Source organism: Sinohyriopsis cumingii, chromosome 4, assembly GCF_028554795.1.
Source record: "Sinohyriopsis cumingii isolate HCF-2022 chromosome 4, ASM2855479v2, whole genome shotgun sequence".
Lineage (NCBI taxonomy): Eukaryota > Metazoa > Mollusca > Bivalvia > Unionida > Unionidae > Sinohyriopsis > Sinohyriopsis cumingii.
In genome coordinates, this window is record NC_142964.1 from 97731703 (window position 1) to 97746996 (window position 15294).

Consider the following 15294-nt stretch of genomic DNA (forward strand, 5'->3'; position numbering starts at 1 on the left):
CTAAAATAGAAGCAATACTAAATATCCAGCACTGGAGTAAATTCAATATATTGATACAGTTGGAAAATAAATTCCAAAATTTATTGATAGGAATTTATACCACCATGGTACCAGTATACAGTATTTACCTACAGCAAAATCTGTCTGAAAGAAACATGAAAGATATGTATTGGCATACTTTATATGAAGATGACTGTCCTGGACAGACTTAATTTTTCTGAAAAATACATCTTTGTACTGAATCAAGACCCCAAATAATGTACAAAAAATGAAAAGCCTAATCTACACGATGATTGTCAATACTACATGTCACAAGATCCCATATATACAGTGAAAATGTGAAAATGAATACCACATACACTCACTTATAAGTTTAGTCCTTCTGTAAGCAACACAGACCCTAATCTGCCACCACATAATGCACTGGTAGATCAGGGTCTATGTTGTTTGTTCTACTGAATACTCCTAGCAAACTGCATAGACCAAGATCTGCTGGCAAATTATGTGCAGTTTGTCATTGGAACCAACTTATAAGGAAGCATATTCAATATGTCTTTTGGCCAAAATAAAGTGTCCTCTGTGTTAAACGTATGGGGACTCTTGTTGTGGGTTCATGAGTGTCCTATATGGAGAGGAGACATTCATCCAGATGTCCTTTAAGGGAGGTTTCACTGTATATGCAAGGGATCAATTCTGACTCCAGTATAGCATGTCTAGTGCAGATGTCTCAAACACGCGGCTCATGGGACGCATGCACCCTGCCAAGCCATATCCTGTGGTCTGCAAAATGATTGGCGTCACAGGGTGTCATGAGAGATAAAAAAGGTGGTGCAGCCCTTGGGCCACTAAAAATGCCCTCATGCAGCCCTCAGAGTGGTTTGCGTTTGAGATCCCTGATCTAGTGTATATTATCATTGCTGTAGGTGAGAGCAAAAAGGCCATTTCTGAGGAAAGATTGTCAGCTTTCTGAATCCAAGAATCTGAGCTTTCTTGGAATTCTCTAAAATACTGTCCAGATTATCCAGATTCATTTATTTCTGTGCAGAGAGGAAAATACAGGAAAGATGACCATAACCTGTACTACAATTACCAAGATTTTTTAAATGACTGAAAAAAGTATTTCTGGTTGTTTTCTCCAATACTGTTGGGCTTTGTAGAAAATATAATACATTCATCTAATGCCCAAATTTCCTGATGTGTTACAGACCTAGTGCAAAACATCAAGTCAAGTTATAACAGCCATTAAAAATATTGGCACTTTTTAAAATATTCTCACCCCCTCTCATACATGCCAAATTGACTGTGATACAAGCAAAATATCTTCTAACTGGCTTCCATCAAACAAACAGAAACCTGTTTGGATTTGTGCAAGATTAGTAAATGTTAAAAGCAACTTAATTATATTAGCAAAGTTACCTACTTTCAGACAACAAAGCACACTAGTACACATTAGTCTACCAAAAGCGCGTATCTCAAAATAAATAAAAATGTTACCTGTCTCAATTTCTGTTCTCATATTAACATAGTCTGAAATTTAAATTACTAATTAATGAGTAGGACCAGAGATGAAAACTGAAAACCCAACATTAAAAAAAAAACAATAGACAGACATACCTATTGATTGATAGAAATACAGGAAATTCTTAGATTTCCATGTCTCTCACATTGTGCATGACCGAAATCTAAAATTATAATAATCTATTCTAATTAGTTTCAATTAGGTAAACAGCACAGTGCTGTGATTTGTACTAGATTTAGTCAAAATTACCATTACACTTAGTTTTTTTTCAAACTCTCTGATGACAAAGCACACCAGCACATATTAATGAAAACATGATCTTATCCTTCATATTGATTAAACTGGGAAGATGAGTAATGTTTATGAGTACTTAATTCATAATCATTAAACTAGAAAGATGAATACTGTTTATAAGTACTTAATTCATATTAATTAAACTAGAAAGATGAGTGCTGTTATGAGTACTTAATTCATAATCATTAAACTAGAAAGATGAATACTGTTTATAAGTACTTAATTCATAATGATTAAACTAGAAAGATGACTACTGTTTATGAGTACTTAATTCATAATGATTAAACTAGAAAGATGAGTACTGTTTATGAGTACTTAATTCATAATGATTAAACTAGGAAGATGAGTAATGTTTATAAGTACTTAATTCATAATGATTAAACTAGAAAGATGAATACTGTTTATAAGTACTTAATTCATAATTATTAAACTAGAAAGATGACTACTGTTTATGAGTACTTAATTCATAATGATTAAACTAGAAAGATGAGTACTGTTTATGAGTACTTAATTCATAATGATTAAACTAGGAGGATGAGTAATGTTTATAAGTACTTAATTCATAATGATTAAACTAGAAAGATGAGTACTGTTTATGAGCATTTAATTCATAATGATTAAACTAGGAAGATGAGTAATGTTTATGAGTACTTAATTCATCATGAATAAACTAGAAAGATAAGTACTGTTTATGCCATTAACACCTCATGATATGTCTATCCTGTGATTAATAGTCCCTTATGTAGGCACCATGAGGGCATCATTGCCATTGGTCACAAAACCCTTGATCTTTGGTCAAGGAATGTGATCTTGAACTAAATGAGGAACTTATATATTAAAAGAGGGTTTGGAAACTCTCTCACCTTTCATATTATTCCATGTGCACTATAGCTCTCATATGCATGAAGTTACCTGGGCAAGTGCAGTATTGTGCATCTTACATCAGGTGAATTGTTTACACTATTAACCAAACTTTAAAACTCTATAACATAAATCAACAAGTCAGATCCCTTTTAAGCTTTCAACTATTGAAAAAGAACTTGGATTCGTTTGCATATTAATTAAGTCCTATAACATATTTTTGATGAATCTAAACCAAAATTTAAATGTTAGTTACAAGAAACTACAGGGATGATCCCTTTATAACTTTCAAATAAGGGACAAATGCTTGTGCTTATTTAAATCATATCAATATTGTCTTAAAACTTGAAGCAAAAACAAAGGTTTTGATGGAGAAAAATAACACTCTTTTTGGTTTGAGCAAAAAATAGGTTTATAGATTAAAAACTATTTAGGTCCAGTTTTTATTGCAATGACAGGCACCTACTATCCCTCCAAAATTTTCAATTACTAGAAAGAAATTTATCCTGATTAAAATGAAATAAAGTTTTTTAGAACAAGCCTTGTGGGGGGAAGGGGGATAAAACAACAGATTCACCTCACAGGTAAAACAACTTGTTCGTGACACCATTTTTCAGTGTGAGTTTGACAGGTACTTCTTATGAAAGTACTTACAATTCGTGTAGTAACCTTTGCCAGGTCAAACAAAATGTTTCAATCAGATCACTATACAGGTGCATAAGTTTAAAGCTTTTACAATACAAAACTAAGTAAATTACTTCATTTTATCTGTAGCATTTGAGGTTTGACTGTCTTATAGTTTACCCTTAAAGTGTAAAAATAAAAGTTGCAATCAAATGTTTCTTATTATTTGATCAATGTATTAACAGCCCTCTGCACTTTCTGTTACTTATTTGTCATTTGCACTAAATCTTGCTTGATTTGGTCATTATGCCATCTCAATGAGTCTTTGTGATATTGATCAGCTGTTTCAAATCCCTTGCATGTATAGGAATCTGACTAAGCTTTCTGTGCAGAAACCATTAATTAGACTCACCATGTCCATAACCTCTGACCTTCAGACACAAAAATCTAAAAGTTTATTTATTATCCTAATTGCAAGTCATCCCCAAAGTTTGGTCAAGGAAATTACTTTAGAACAAAAGTTATTGTGAATAACCCACTTTACTTTGAGCCACAATAACCTTGACAATTGCCCTTTTGACCCCAAAATCAATAGGCTTTTCCCCTATCCAAAGTGTATGTCACCCACAAACTTTGGTGAAGATATATGGTAAAGAACTGAATTTGTTTGGGCAGAAACCATTTTTCATTTCTCAGCCACAGTGAACATGATCTTAAACCTCTTTCTTACCCATAGTGTAAGCCATCGACAAACTCTGGTGATGATGCATGGCTGAGAACTGAAATTTGTTGCAGAATGAATTTTTACTTTTTAATCACAGTGACCTTGATATTTTGATGCCAAAAATTATAGGCTTCTGCCTTACTCAAATTGCAAGCCATGCAGAAATTTTAGTCTAGGTCTATCATTTGGAATCATAAGTTAATGTTCAGAAATGTTTTTATTCTTTTAGTCTGTGACCTTTGAATTTGTCACCCACCCACCCCATCTATAGTCTTTTTCCATGCCCCAAGTGACAGCCATTCACAAAGTTTGTTCCAGGTCTGTGAAGTACAACTACGTTATTGTGTGTGAACCATTTTTCTTCAGTCACAGTAACCTTCACCATTTATCCTACTGTCAAAATGCTGTTTGTGTATCCCAAATGCAACCTAGTTACAATGTTTGGCAATGATAAATGCTGTTTCTATATCCCAAATGCAACCTAGTTACAATGTTTGGCAATGATAAATGCTGTTTCTATATCCCAAATGCAACCTAGTTACAATGTTTGGCAATGACAAATGCTGTTTCTATATCCCAAATGCAACCTAGTTACAATGTTTGGCAATGACAAATGTTGTTTCTATATCCCAAATGCAACCTAGTTACAATGTTTGGCAATGATAAATGCTGTTTCTATATCCCAAATGCAACCTAGTTACAATGTTTGGCAATGACAAATGCTGTTTCTATATCCCAAATGCAACCTAGTTACAATGTTTGGCAATGACAAATGCTGTTTCTATATCCCAAATGCAACCTAGTTACAATGTTTGGCAATGACAAATGCTGTTTCTATATCCCAAATGCAACCTAGTTACAATGTTTGGCATTGATCATGTAGTCAATACTGACAATGCTATAATTGCACAATTGAGTTTGAAAATTATTGTTGGATTTAATTAAGGCAATTCTATAATTGCACAACTGAGTTTGAAAAGTATTGTTAGATTTACATTAATGGCAATGATATAATTGCACAATTGAGTTTGAAAAGTATTGTTAGATTTACATTAATGGCAATGCTATAAGTGCACAATTGAGTTTGAAAAGTATTGTTAGATTTACATTAATGGCAATGCTATAATTGCACAATTGAGTTTGAAAAGTATTGTTAGATTTACATTAATGGCAATGATATAATTGCACAATTGAGTTTGAAAAGTATTGTTAGATTTACATTAATGGCAATGCTATAATTGCACAACTGAGTTTGAAAAGTATTGTTAGATTTACATTAATGGCAATTCTATAATTGCACAACTGAGTTTGAAAAGTATTGTTAGATTTACATTAATGGCAATGCTATAATTGCACAATTGAGTTTGAAAATTATTGTTGGATTTAATTAAGGCAATTCTATAATTGCACAACTGAGTTTGAAAAGTATTGTTAGATTTACATTAATGGCAATGCTATAATTGCACAATTGAGTTTGAAAAGTATTGTTGGATTTAATTAAGGCAATGCTATAATTGCACAATTGAGTTTGAAAAGTATTGTTAGATTTACATTAATGGCAATGCTATAATTGCACAATTGAGTTTGAAAAGTATTGTTAGATTTACATTAATGGCAATGCTATAATTGCACAGTTGAGTTTGAAAAGTATTGTTGGATTTAATTAAGGCAATTCTATAATTGCACAATTGAGTTTGAAAAGTATTGTTAGATTTACATTAATGGCAATGCTATAATTGCACAATTGAGTTTGAAAAGTATTGTTAGATTTACATTAATGGCAATGCTATAATTGCACAGTTGAGTTTGAAAAGTATTGTTGGATTTAATTAAGGCAATGCTATAATTGCACAATTGAGTTTGAAAAGTATTGTTAGATTTACATTAATGGCAATGCTATAATTGCACAATTGAGTTTGAAAAGTATTGTTAGATTTACATTAATGGCAATGCTATAATTGCACAATTGAGTTTGAAAAGTATTGTTAGATTTACATTAATGGCAATGCTATAATTGCACAATTGAGTTTGAAAAGTATTGTTAGATTTACATTAATGGCAATGCTATAATTGCACAATTGAGTTTGAAAAGTATTGTTAGATTTACATTAATGGCAATGCTATAATTGCACAATTGAGTTTGAAAAGTATTGTTAGATTTACATTAATGGCAATGCTATAATTGCACAATTGAGTTTGAAAAGTATTGTTAGATTTACATTAATGGCAATGCTATAATTGCACAATTGAGTTTGAAAATTATTGTTGGATTTAATTAAGGCAATTCTATAATTGCACAACTGAGTTTGAAAAGTATTGTTAGATTTACATTAATGGCAATGCTATAATTGCACAATTGAGTTTGAAAATTATTGTTGGATTTAATTAAGGCAATTCTATAATTGCACAACTGAGTTTGAAAAGTATTGTTAGATTTACATTAATGGCAATGCTATAATTGCACAATTGAGTTTGAAAAGTATTGTTGGATTTAATTAAGGCAATGCTATAATTGCACAATTGAGTTTGAAAAGTATTGTTAGATTTACATTAATGGCAATGCTATAATTGCACAGTTGAGTTTGAAAAGTATTGTTGGATTTAATTAAGGCAATGCTATAATTGCACAATTGAGTTTGAAAAGTATTGTTAGATTTACATTAATGGCAATGCTATAATTGCACAATTGAGTTTGAAAAGTATTGTTAGATTTACATTAATGGCAATGCTATAAGTGCACAATTGAGTTTGAAAAGTATTGTTAGATTTACATTAATGGCAATGCTATAATTGCACAATTGAGTTTGAAAAGTATTGTTGGATTTAATTAAGGCAATGCTATAATTGCACAATTGAGTTTGAAAAGTATTGTTAGATTTACATTAATGGCAATGCTATAATTGCACAGTTGAGTTTGAAAAGTATTGTTGGATTTAATTAAGGCAATGCTATAATTGCACAATTGAGTTTGAAAAGTATTGTTGGATTTAATTAAGGCAATGCTATAATTGCACAATTGAGTTTGAAAAGTATTGTTAGATTTACATTAATGGCAATGCTATAATTGCACAATTGAGTTTGAAAAGTATTGTTAGATTTACATTAATGGCAATGCTATAATTGCACAGTTGAGTTTGAAAAGTATTGTTAGATTTACATTAATGGCAATGCTATAATTGCACAGTTGAGTTTGAAAAGTATTGTTAGATTTACATTAATGGCAATGCTATAATTGCACAGTTGAGTTTGAAAAGTATTGTTAGATTTACATTAATGGCAATGCTATAATTGCACAATTGAGTTTGAAAAGTATTGTTAGATTTACATTAATGGCAATGCTATAATTGCACAGTTGAGTTTGAAAAGTATTGTTAGATTTACATTAATGGCAATGCTATAATTGCACAGTTGAGTTTGAAAAGTATTGTTAGATTTACATTAATGGCAATGCTATAATTGCACAGTTGAGTTTGAAAAGTATTGTTAGATTTACATTAATGGCAATGCTATAATTGCACAATTGAGTTTGAAAAGTATTGTTAGATTTACATTAATGGCAATGCTATAATTGCACAGTTGAGTTTGAAAAGTATTGTTGGATTTAATTAAGGCAATGCTATAATTGCACAATTGAGTTTGAAAAGTATTGTTAGATTTACATTAATGGCAATGCTATAATTGCACAATTGAGTTTGAAAAGTATTGTTAGATTTACATTAATGGCAATGCTATAATTGCACAATTGAGTTTGAAAAGTATTGTTAGATTTACATTAATGGCAATGCTATAATTGCACAGTTGAGTTTGAAAAGTATTGTTGGATTTAATTAAGGCAATGCTATAATTGCACAATTGAGTTTGAAAAGTATTGTTAGATTTACATTAATGGCAATGCTATAATTGCACAGTTGAGTTTGAAAAGTATTGTTGGATTTAATTAAGGCAATGCTATAATTGCACAATTGAGTTTGAAAAGTATTGTTAGATTTACATTAATGGCAATGCTATAATTGCACAATTGAGTTTGAAAAGTATTGTTAGATTTACATTAATGGCAATGCTATAATTGCACAATTGAGTTTGAAAAGTATTGTTAGATTTACATTAATGGCAATGCTATAATTGCACAACTGAGTTTGAAAAGTATTGTTAGATTTACATTAATGGCAATGCTATAATTGCACAACTGAGTTTGAAAAGTATTGTTAGATTTACATTAATGGCAATGCTATAATTGCACAATTGAGTTTGAAAAGTATTGTTAGATTTACATTAATGGCAATGCTATAATTGCACAATTGAGTTTGAAAAGTATTGTTAGATTTACATTAATGGCAATGATATAATTGCACAATTGAGTTTGAAAAGTATTGTTAGATTTACATTAATGGCAATGCTATAATTGCACAATTGAGTTTGAAAAGTATTGTTAGATTTACATTAATGGCAATGCTATAATTGCACAATTGAGTTTGAAAAGTATTGTTAGATTTACATTAATGGCAATGCTATAAGTGCACAATTGAGTTTGAAAAGTATTGTTGGATTTACATTAATGGCAATGATATAATTGCACAATTGAGTTTGAAAAGTATTGTTGGCTTTAATCAATTGTTTATTAGAAAGACATATTCAGTGACTGAATATCTTTATTAAATGAAAAGAGAAAATTAAATTTAGTTTTTGTACAGAAATATTTTAATTTATTTTAACAAGCCTTTCCATGCAAAAGGATAAGAAATTTTCATGTATGTCATACAAGATTTATTTTTGAGCACAAGCCAGTCTAAGTTTTCACAACTTTAATCTTTCTGTCTAAAACTTATGGACACAGCTCGACAGATACAACTAAAATGTTGCATAAAAAAAACAAAAAACATAGGTTCAACCCAATTCTTAGATATAAACAATTGATGCTTTAAATATTGCTGGTTGAGATTTTATAAATTCTTTTTTAATGAAGTTTGTATATATAGAGGCCATGAATTTCATCTTCATTCTGACTCAATACTGAGATTATAGTTTATGTTAGAATCATCCATTTGCTTGTTTCGTTCATTTTCTCCTTCCTGCAACACCAGCATTCTATCTAACATAATTCTCTTTCAAGGGAAGCAAGACAAAAACACAGAGTCCATGTAATGTAATTTTCAATGCAAGAAAACCAAGACAAAAACACAGAGATTCTGTCTAATGTAATACTCTATGCAAGAAAGCATAGACAAAGAAACATCAGACTTCATCTAATGCAATTTGCTGTACAAGAAAACCAAGACAAAAACACACAGAATCTATCTAATGACATTCTCCATGCAAGAACCCAAGACAAATACACAGTCTATCTAATGCAACTCTCTATGCAAGAAAATCCAAGACAAAAATAGAGAGATTCTATCTAATGTAGTTCTCTATGCAAGGAAACCAAGATAAGTACAGTCTTTCTAATGTAATTCTCTACACAACAAAACCAAGATAAGAACACAGTCTGTCTATCTAATGGAACTCACTATGCAAGAAAACAAAGACAAGTACACAGTCTATCTAATGCAGCTCGCTATGCAAGAAAACCAAGACAAGTACACAAAAATTAAGAATAATATCTATATCAATGTTTAATGACTGAACACTTGGATGACATACTCCTAACATGGCTACTCCAGCCTAGGGCAAACCAATTTAGCTTTATCATATGCTTAATGTCTGATTTATTTTTTAAATATTTCCAAGTGTTCTTAGAGAGTTGACTGAAATAAAACTGCATTTTAACAGAAAACAAAGTACCTGTAGCAAGAAAAGTTAAGGGAAACAACTCCTACTGTCAAACCTTGAATCAAGTTGGAAAATTTGAGTTACCTCCTTTATGAGATTTATGTTGGGTTTTTTTTATATGATCTTTCAGCATATTTCTATAATATGAACATGAAGTTTGTAGCTGAATATAGACTGAATGTTCATCACATATATTCATTACAACAGGAATCATAAACATTTATAACACTGAAACTTCCACAAGCTGGATCCTCTATGTACTGGCATTCTTGAGACCACCCATACATTTTTGTCCGAAGTAAGTCCTTTTAGTCATGGTAGTAGTATAAATAATCAAACTTTTTTAAACTGGCAGTCTCTATAAATCAGCTAATTTTTTAAATCTCAACACAGTTTTGCTGATGGAAGTTTTACTGCGCAATGATATGGTTATATTTGAGAGGCAAATAATGGTAAAGAATTGAATAATAATGACAATAGTAACAACAGTATCTGTAGTTACAGTAACATCAAATGAAGTTAATCTTTACTGAACTGTCTATTAGTCTGAACAGTTTGGTTAATGGTCCATTTATTATCACACTTAGAAAACTTTATATTGCTATTTACAACCCAAAGGTCACTTTTCATATATTTCCAGGTTTCATAATAACCTCCCTTGATATTTGTGTCCCCATCTTGTGTTTGATCATTTTATGTGCAACTTTCAGCATATTAAATTGATGGCATGAAATAAACTGCTTTCCTAATGCCGATGTGTACAGATAACAAAATTGATAATTAAATGTATAAAGCCATCAATATTTGTAATGTTTGTTGTATTTCTAGGGGCAAATCATCATGTGACATATTTCAGATACCAAAAATAAAAAAATGCTGAAGATTAACTCAAAAGATTATGGATACTTTTTTCAGGAGAGGTAAATCAGGAACTGAAAACCTGATGAAATGAACCAGAGTTTGAACTGAAAACTATTGGTTGGTCTAGCAATACTAAACTCTAAAAAAAAAAAAAAAAAAACTTCCATAAAAAATTTATGTAAATACATTATAAAATATTATTTTTACCTGCTCCAATTGTCTTCCCTGGAAGGACTGGCTCACTAGCTCTCCGTCTAGGATCCTTGTAATGTGGAATGTTATCAGAAGACCCACTGGACTTTGCTGAAACATTTGTGATTATAGCAGTGTCATCATATTCACAATCCCCACTGTTTGAAGCCCTGCCAACTGAAGCAGTTACTGGTTAGTATTGACACCTATGGCTGCAGGTAAGAGTCAATGCTGAGGTAGACACAAATAATCCAGTAATAAGCCCAGGGGGTTAATATCATACAATTTTTGTTTTAATAAGACAACCTGTCTTATGACAGAAAAGCTGTCTTGTAGATTTGCCATTTTTTTTCTAACAGTAGTGGATGGACTTATTATCAAATATGGGCTTATTAAAGGAGGTTTATGATAGATGCAGTTTTACAAATAAGCTTGTGAATATGTTATTTATAAAATATATTTAATGCAAATTTTAATTTTTAGAATAAAATAAAGTGGAATTTATTCATAATGAAGTTAGATGTAGCAAATGTTAACATGATGTTATTACCTTGAGTCTGAAAAAAAGCTGTATAGTATTACAAACATATATTTTGTGCTTTGAACAATTGTTTTTTTAAGGAACATTTGTATTGGCTCTCTTGGCTTCAGCATAGATTGATTCCAATATAGTTAGTCAGTAAAAAGATAGTGGCCCCCCTCTTGTAAGGTGTAAACAAAAATGTGACCTCAAAATAAAGGGAACATAAATGGTTAAAGTATGCTATCTTGGTATCAGGCAAAGTGGCCTTTCTTTGGAGGGACATCTCAAGTAGGGAACCAAAATTATAGTGGGAATTTAGAAATCTGTAACTTAATAAAACATGTTTTCTGTCTGTACAAAGTCTTGCTGAAATAAGATAAAAGAAACTACTTATTTCATTTTTGGACCAAAGGTCCCAGTTGAGTACTTGATATAAAAAAAATTGTCTTGTGATATGGAAAGAGTGAACGACAATGGTAAACAGTGAACAAAGGATGCAAGTTACAAAGTGTACTCTGGCCCCAAAAATATTATTAAAAAAATAATGTTTCAAAGCCATCAAATAAAAGACATAATTTTGACGGAAAATATTGGATTTTATGTATGCACATTATCAAAGCACAATATCTGACAAAACTTTGGTAGACTGGATAAAAGGTCATAAATTTCACATGCTAGAAAATTAATTTTTTTTATAACCAGTCTCAAAATTTTCTAGTTTCGTAAATTTTCTGCACATTTTTCATCTTAAAATTTGTAACTAATTTTGATCACTTCAATCAAACTTGAATGAATGTATATACTAGTACCCTAACCTATGTACAAACTGTCCTGTCAATGTATTTGGTGGGATACTGAGTGTGCAAATAGCAAAGGTTTAAAAAATAAGTTAACTCCCATGTTAATCTGGAGCTGCATGCAAGAAATAAATTCAAATATGTTTGTAAGGAAAGAAAAATATCAAGAGAACATAGGACATGTGTCTGTGAGAGATAATCCACAACATTTTTGTAAAATGATTAGATTCTGTGGCAGTGGGGCTAATTTTAGCAATTCATGCATTTTCAAAAAATCTAAGAGAAAAGTATTTAGACAAACCTTGGTACAGTGTATACATATCCATATACAGAAACAATTATGGCTTTATGTCAATGCAAAATCATTTTGTTATACACAGAGTTGCATTATTTATATACCATTTGCTGTGTTGATAAGAAAATATATTTAATATAAACACATATATACATGTGTGTTTGGGGTGATTTTTTTCTTTGCATATATTGTATAATGGGCCAGCGGGCTAGGTTAAAAATTAAAAATCGTAAAATATTTGCCTGGTCATAAGAGTGTCAAAACTATCTTGATGCAAAAAAAAAGACAACTGAATTTATGGGGTCCAGGAACACTATTAAGTTCTCCAATCCATTTGTACATGTTATTTTTATTGTACTTTTGGGTTTCACATTATCTTTCAGTACATGATAGGCTATACATGTCAGCCAGTATTTTTCATGGAGGAAAATCCCATACAATTCCCAGGATGATCCACCAACACATGGGAATCTACTGGCAAACTTTCTCAACACCTAAATATACTGTATTGGCATACATTCCATCTCATCTGGGGCTAAGTTACTAACAACATTCACTTTCTCATCTGGAATGTTAGTACAGCCCATCCTCATAATAACGAAGTTGATAAGGTCCATAATGTGCCAAACCATGTTATATAGAGAATTGCGGTATATGTGGAACTGTTTTATACTGAGGATAATGTAATAGACAAAACAGTGCTATAACAGGCACTATCAAAAATGTCTAAATCACAGTGTTTTGAAAAGGAAATTAAGATATAAGATTAAGTTTTGCCTTGTTTCTTTCAAACCTTATTGTTATACATTGCTGTGATTTTGGTGATGGGGTCAAAAGTAGCACCACTTTATATCCAGAACTGTGTTAAAATGAGGCACATTAAAATGGGAAGAGCTGTACATTCGAAGTTAGTAAGCATGGACGTGCCTTTATATATATGGTGATCATGTTTTGTTCCTTCCACCACATGTGATGCTTTTCCCAAATGTGATAGATGTTAGTGGTGTTCAGTGGGATATCCTTCAATCATGATTAGTAATAGATGTTAGCTGTGTTTATTGGGATATCCTTCAATCATGATTAGTGATAGATGTTAGCGGTGTTTAGTGGGATATCCTTCAATCATGATTAGTGATAGATGTTAGCGGTGTTTAGTGGGATATCCTTCAATCATGATTAATGATAGATGTTAGCAGTGTTTAGTGGGGTATCCTTCAGTCATGATTAGTGATAGATGTTAGCAGTGTTAGCATTGTTTAGTGGGATATCCTTCAATCATGATTAGTGATAGACGTTAGCGGTGTTTAGTGGGATATCCTTCAATCATGATTAGTGATAGATGTTAGCGGTGTTTAGTGGGATATCCTTCAATCATGATTAGTGATAGATGTTAGCGGTGTTTAGTGGGATATCCTTCAGTCATGGTTAGTGATAGATGTTAGCGGTGTTTAGTGGGATATCCTTCAATCATGATTAATGATAGATGTTAGCGGTGTTTAGTGGGATATCCTTCAATCATGATTTTTATGATGAAGATTAGGCAGTTGATAAGTAACTTTAAAATTTAAAATCTACAAAAGAAAAGGAGCAAATCTTTGAATCTTATTTGGAAGAATGGAGCTGAAATGTATCCAATTAATTGCTAATGCAGAAATGTTTCTTAATTAGAAACTGGTCTGAGTGATTAATGTCCTAATAAACAATTAATATTCCAGTACATCACATTTATTTAATTGATCCGAATAGTATACTGCATACTTTATTTTCATCACAATAAAAATGCTAAGTTTTCCTTTTACTTTCAAAAGAATGGTGGAAATCAGTGTTTTGATCAAATTACTTTCAAACTGGGCAACTTAGTACTATTCATCATAGTCAAGGAAACAATGATTTTAAAATCAAACCAATGAAGATATTCGAGTATTAGGACACACTTAGATTGATGTTGGCATTATTATATGTCTTTAAGACTTTTGATTTACACTTCAGTTCCATAATCCAGATCAGTTTCAATTCAACTGTAGATTCTGAACATTAGCAAACATACCTTTTTCAGGTTTGAAAGTCTGATCCGTAATAGCTGGCTTTGGTACATCAAACTTCCGTCTAATTGATGCAAATGAATGATGCAGCTTCGTCTCCACCCCTGACTCGACTGGCTCCTTTGACTGACCTTGACTCTGAACTTGACCTGGATTCCATCGCTGCCCCTGACCAAGAATTTTAGGTGAAATGGTTGTTTGTTGTAACCTTTGTGATGTGAGAGTTGATGGAACTGTGGGTTCCTGTCTGATGGATCCATCTGTTATTAAAGCTGCTCGTTTCATCAGTGCATTTTTTAGTTCTTCCTGAATAGGAGGTATCTCATGGACTGTTTGTAGCAATTGAGACTTTCGAATGGGTCCACTTGTTGATGAAGTGGGGGAGGTTTGGGTGAGCTTCTCTAAGCTGGAGATAGGGGGAGGAGGTGGTGGTACTGTCGAAGCAGTTTAAAGAAATGGGGGGAAAAATCAATTAATAATAATAATAATAATAACAATAATAATGATACATTAAAATTACACATAATAATAATTAGTCATACATGCAATCACAGGCATCTATATTTATGTACATGCCTGTTCTGATCACTATGTTGTTCTTTATATTGCAAACTACATATACGTATACTCAACATCTCTCAAGACCTATATTCTATATATCTGTGAATGTCTAGCAGTAATATTGCAGAGAACTTCATAAATACCAAATAAACAAACTAAATTCTCCCCAAATTCCCCTTTTGGACAATTTTTCACAAACTCTTCCAATAAATGGACCCTTCATCTTCATGCA

At 31.6% G+C, this 15294-nt stretch overlaps 1 protein-coding gene across 1 annotated transcript in view; it reads right to left on the reverse strand.

The window, feature by feature from the left end:
* The window catches only part of LOC149801736 (uncharacterized), a 97045-nt gene that overhangs the window by 18316 nt on the left and 63435 nt on the right, over positions 1–15294 (reverse strand). Inside the window, exons 14-16 of the mRNA XM_089956840.1 lie at positions 14507–14935; positions 10860–10955; positions 1495–1527 (exon numbers count right to left, since the gene is read on the reverse strand). Of these exons, the coding sequence (XP_089812966.1) occupies positions 1495–1527; positions 10860–10955; positions 14507–14935 (558 nt within the window). The remainder of the gene's footprint in view (positions 1–1494; positions 1528–10859; positions 10956–14506; positions 14936–15294) is intronic.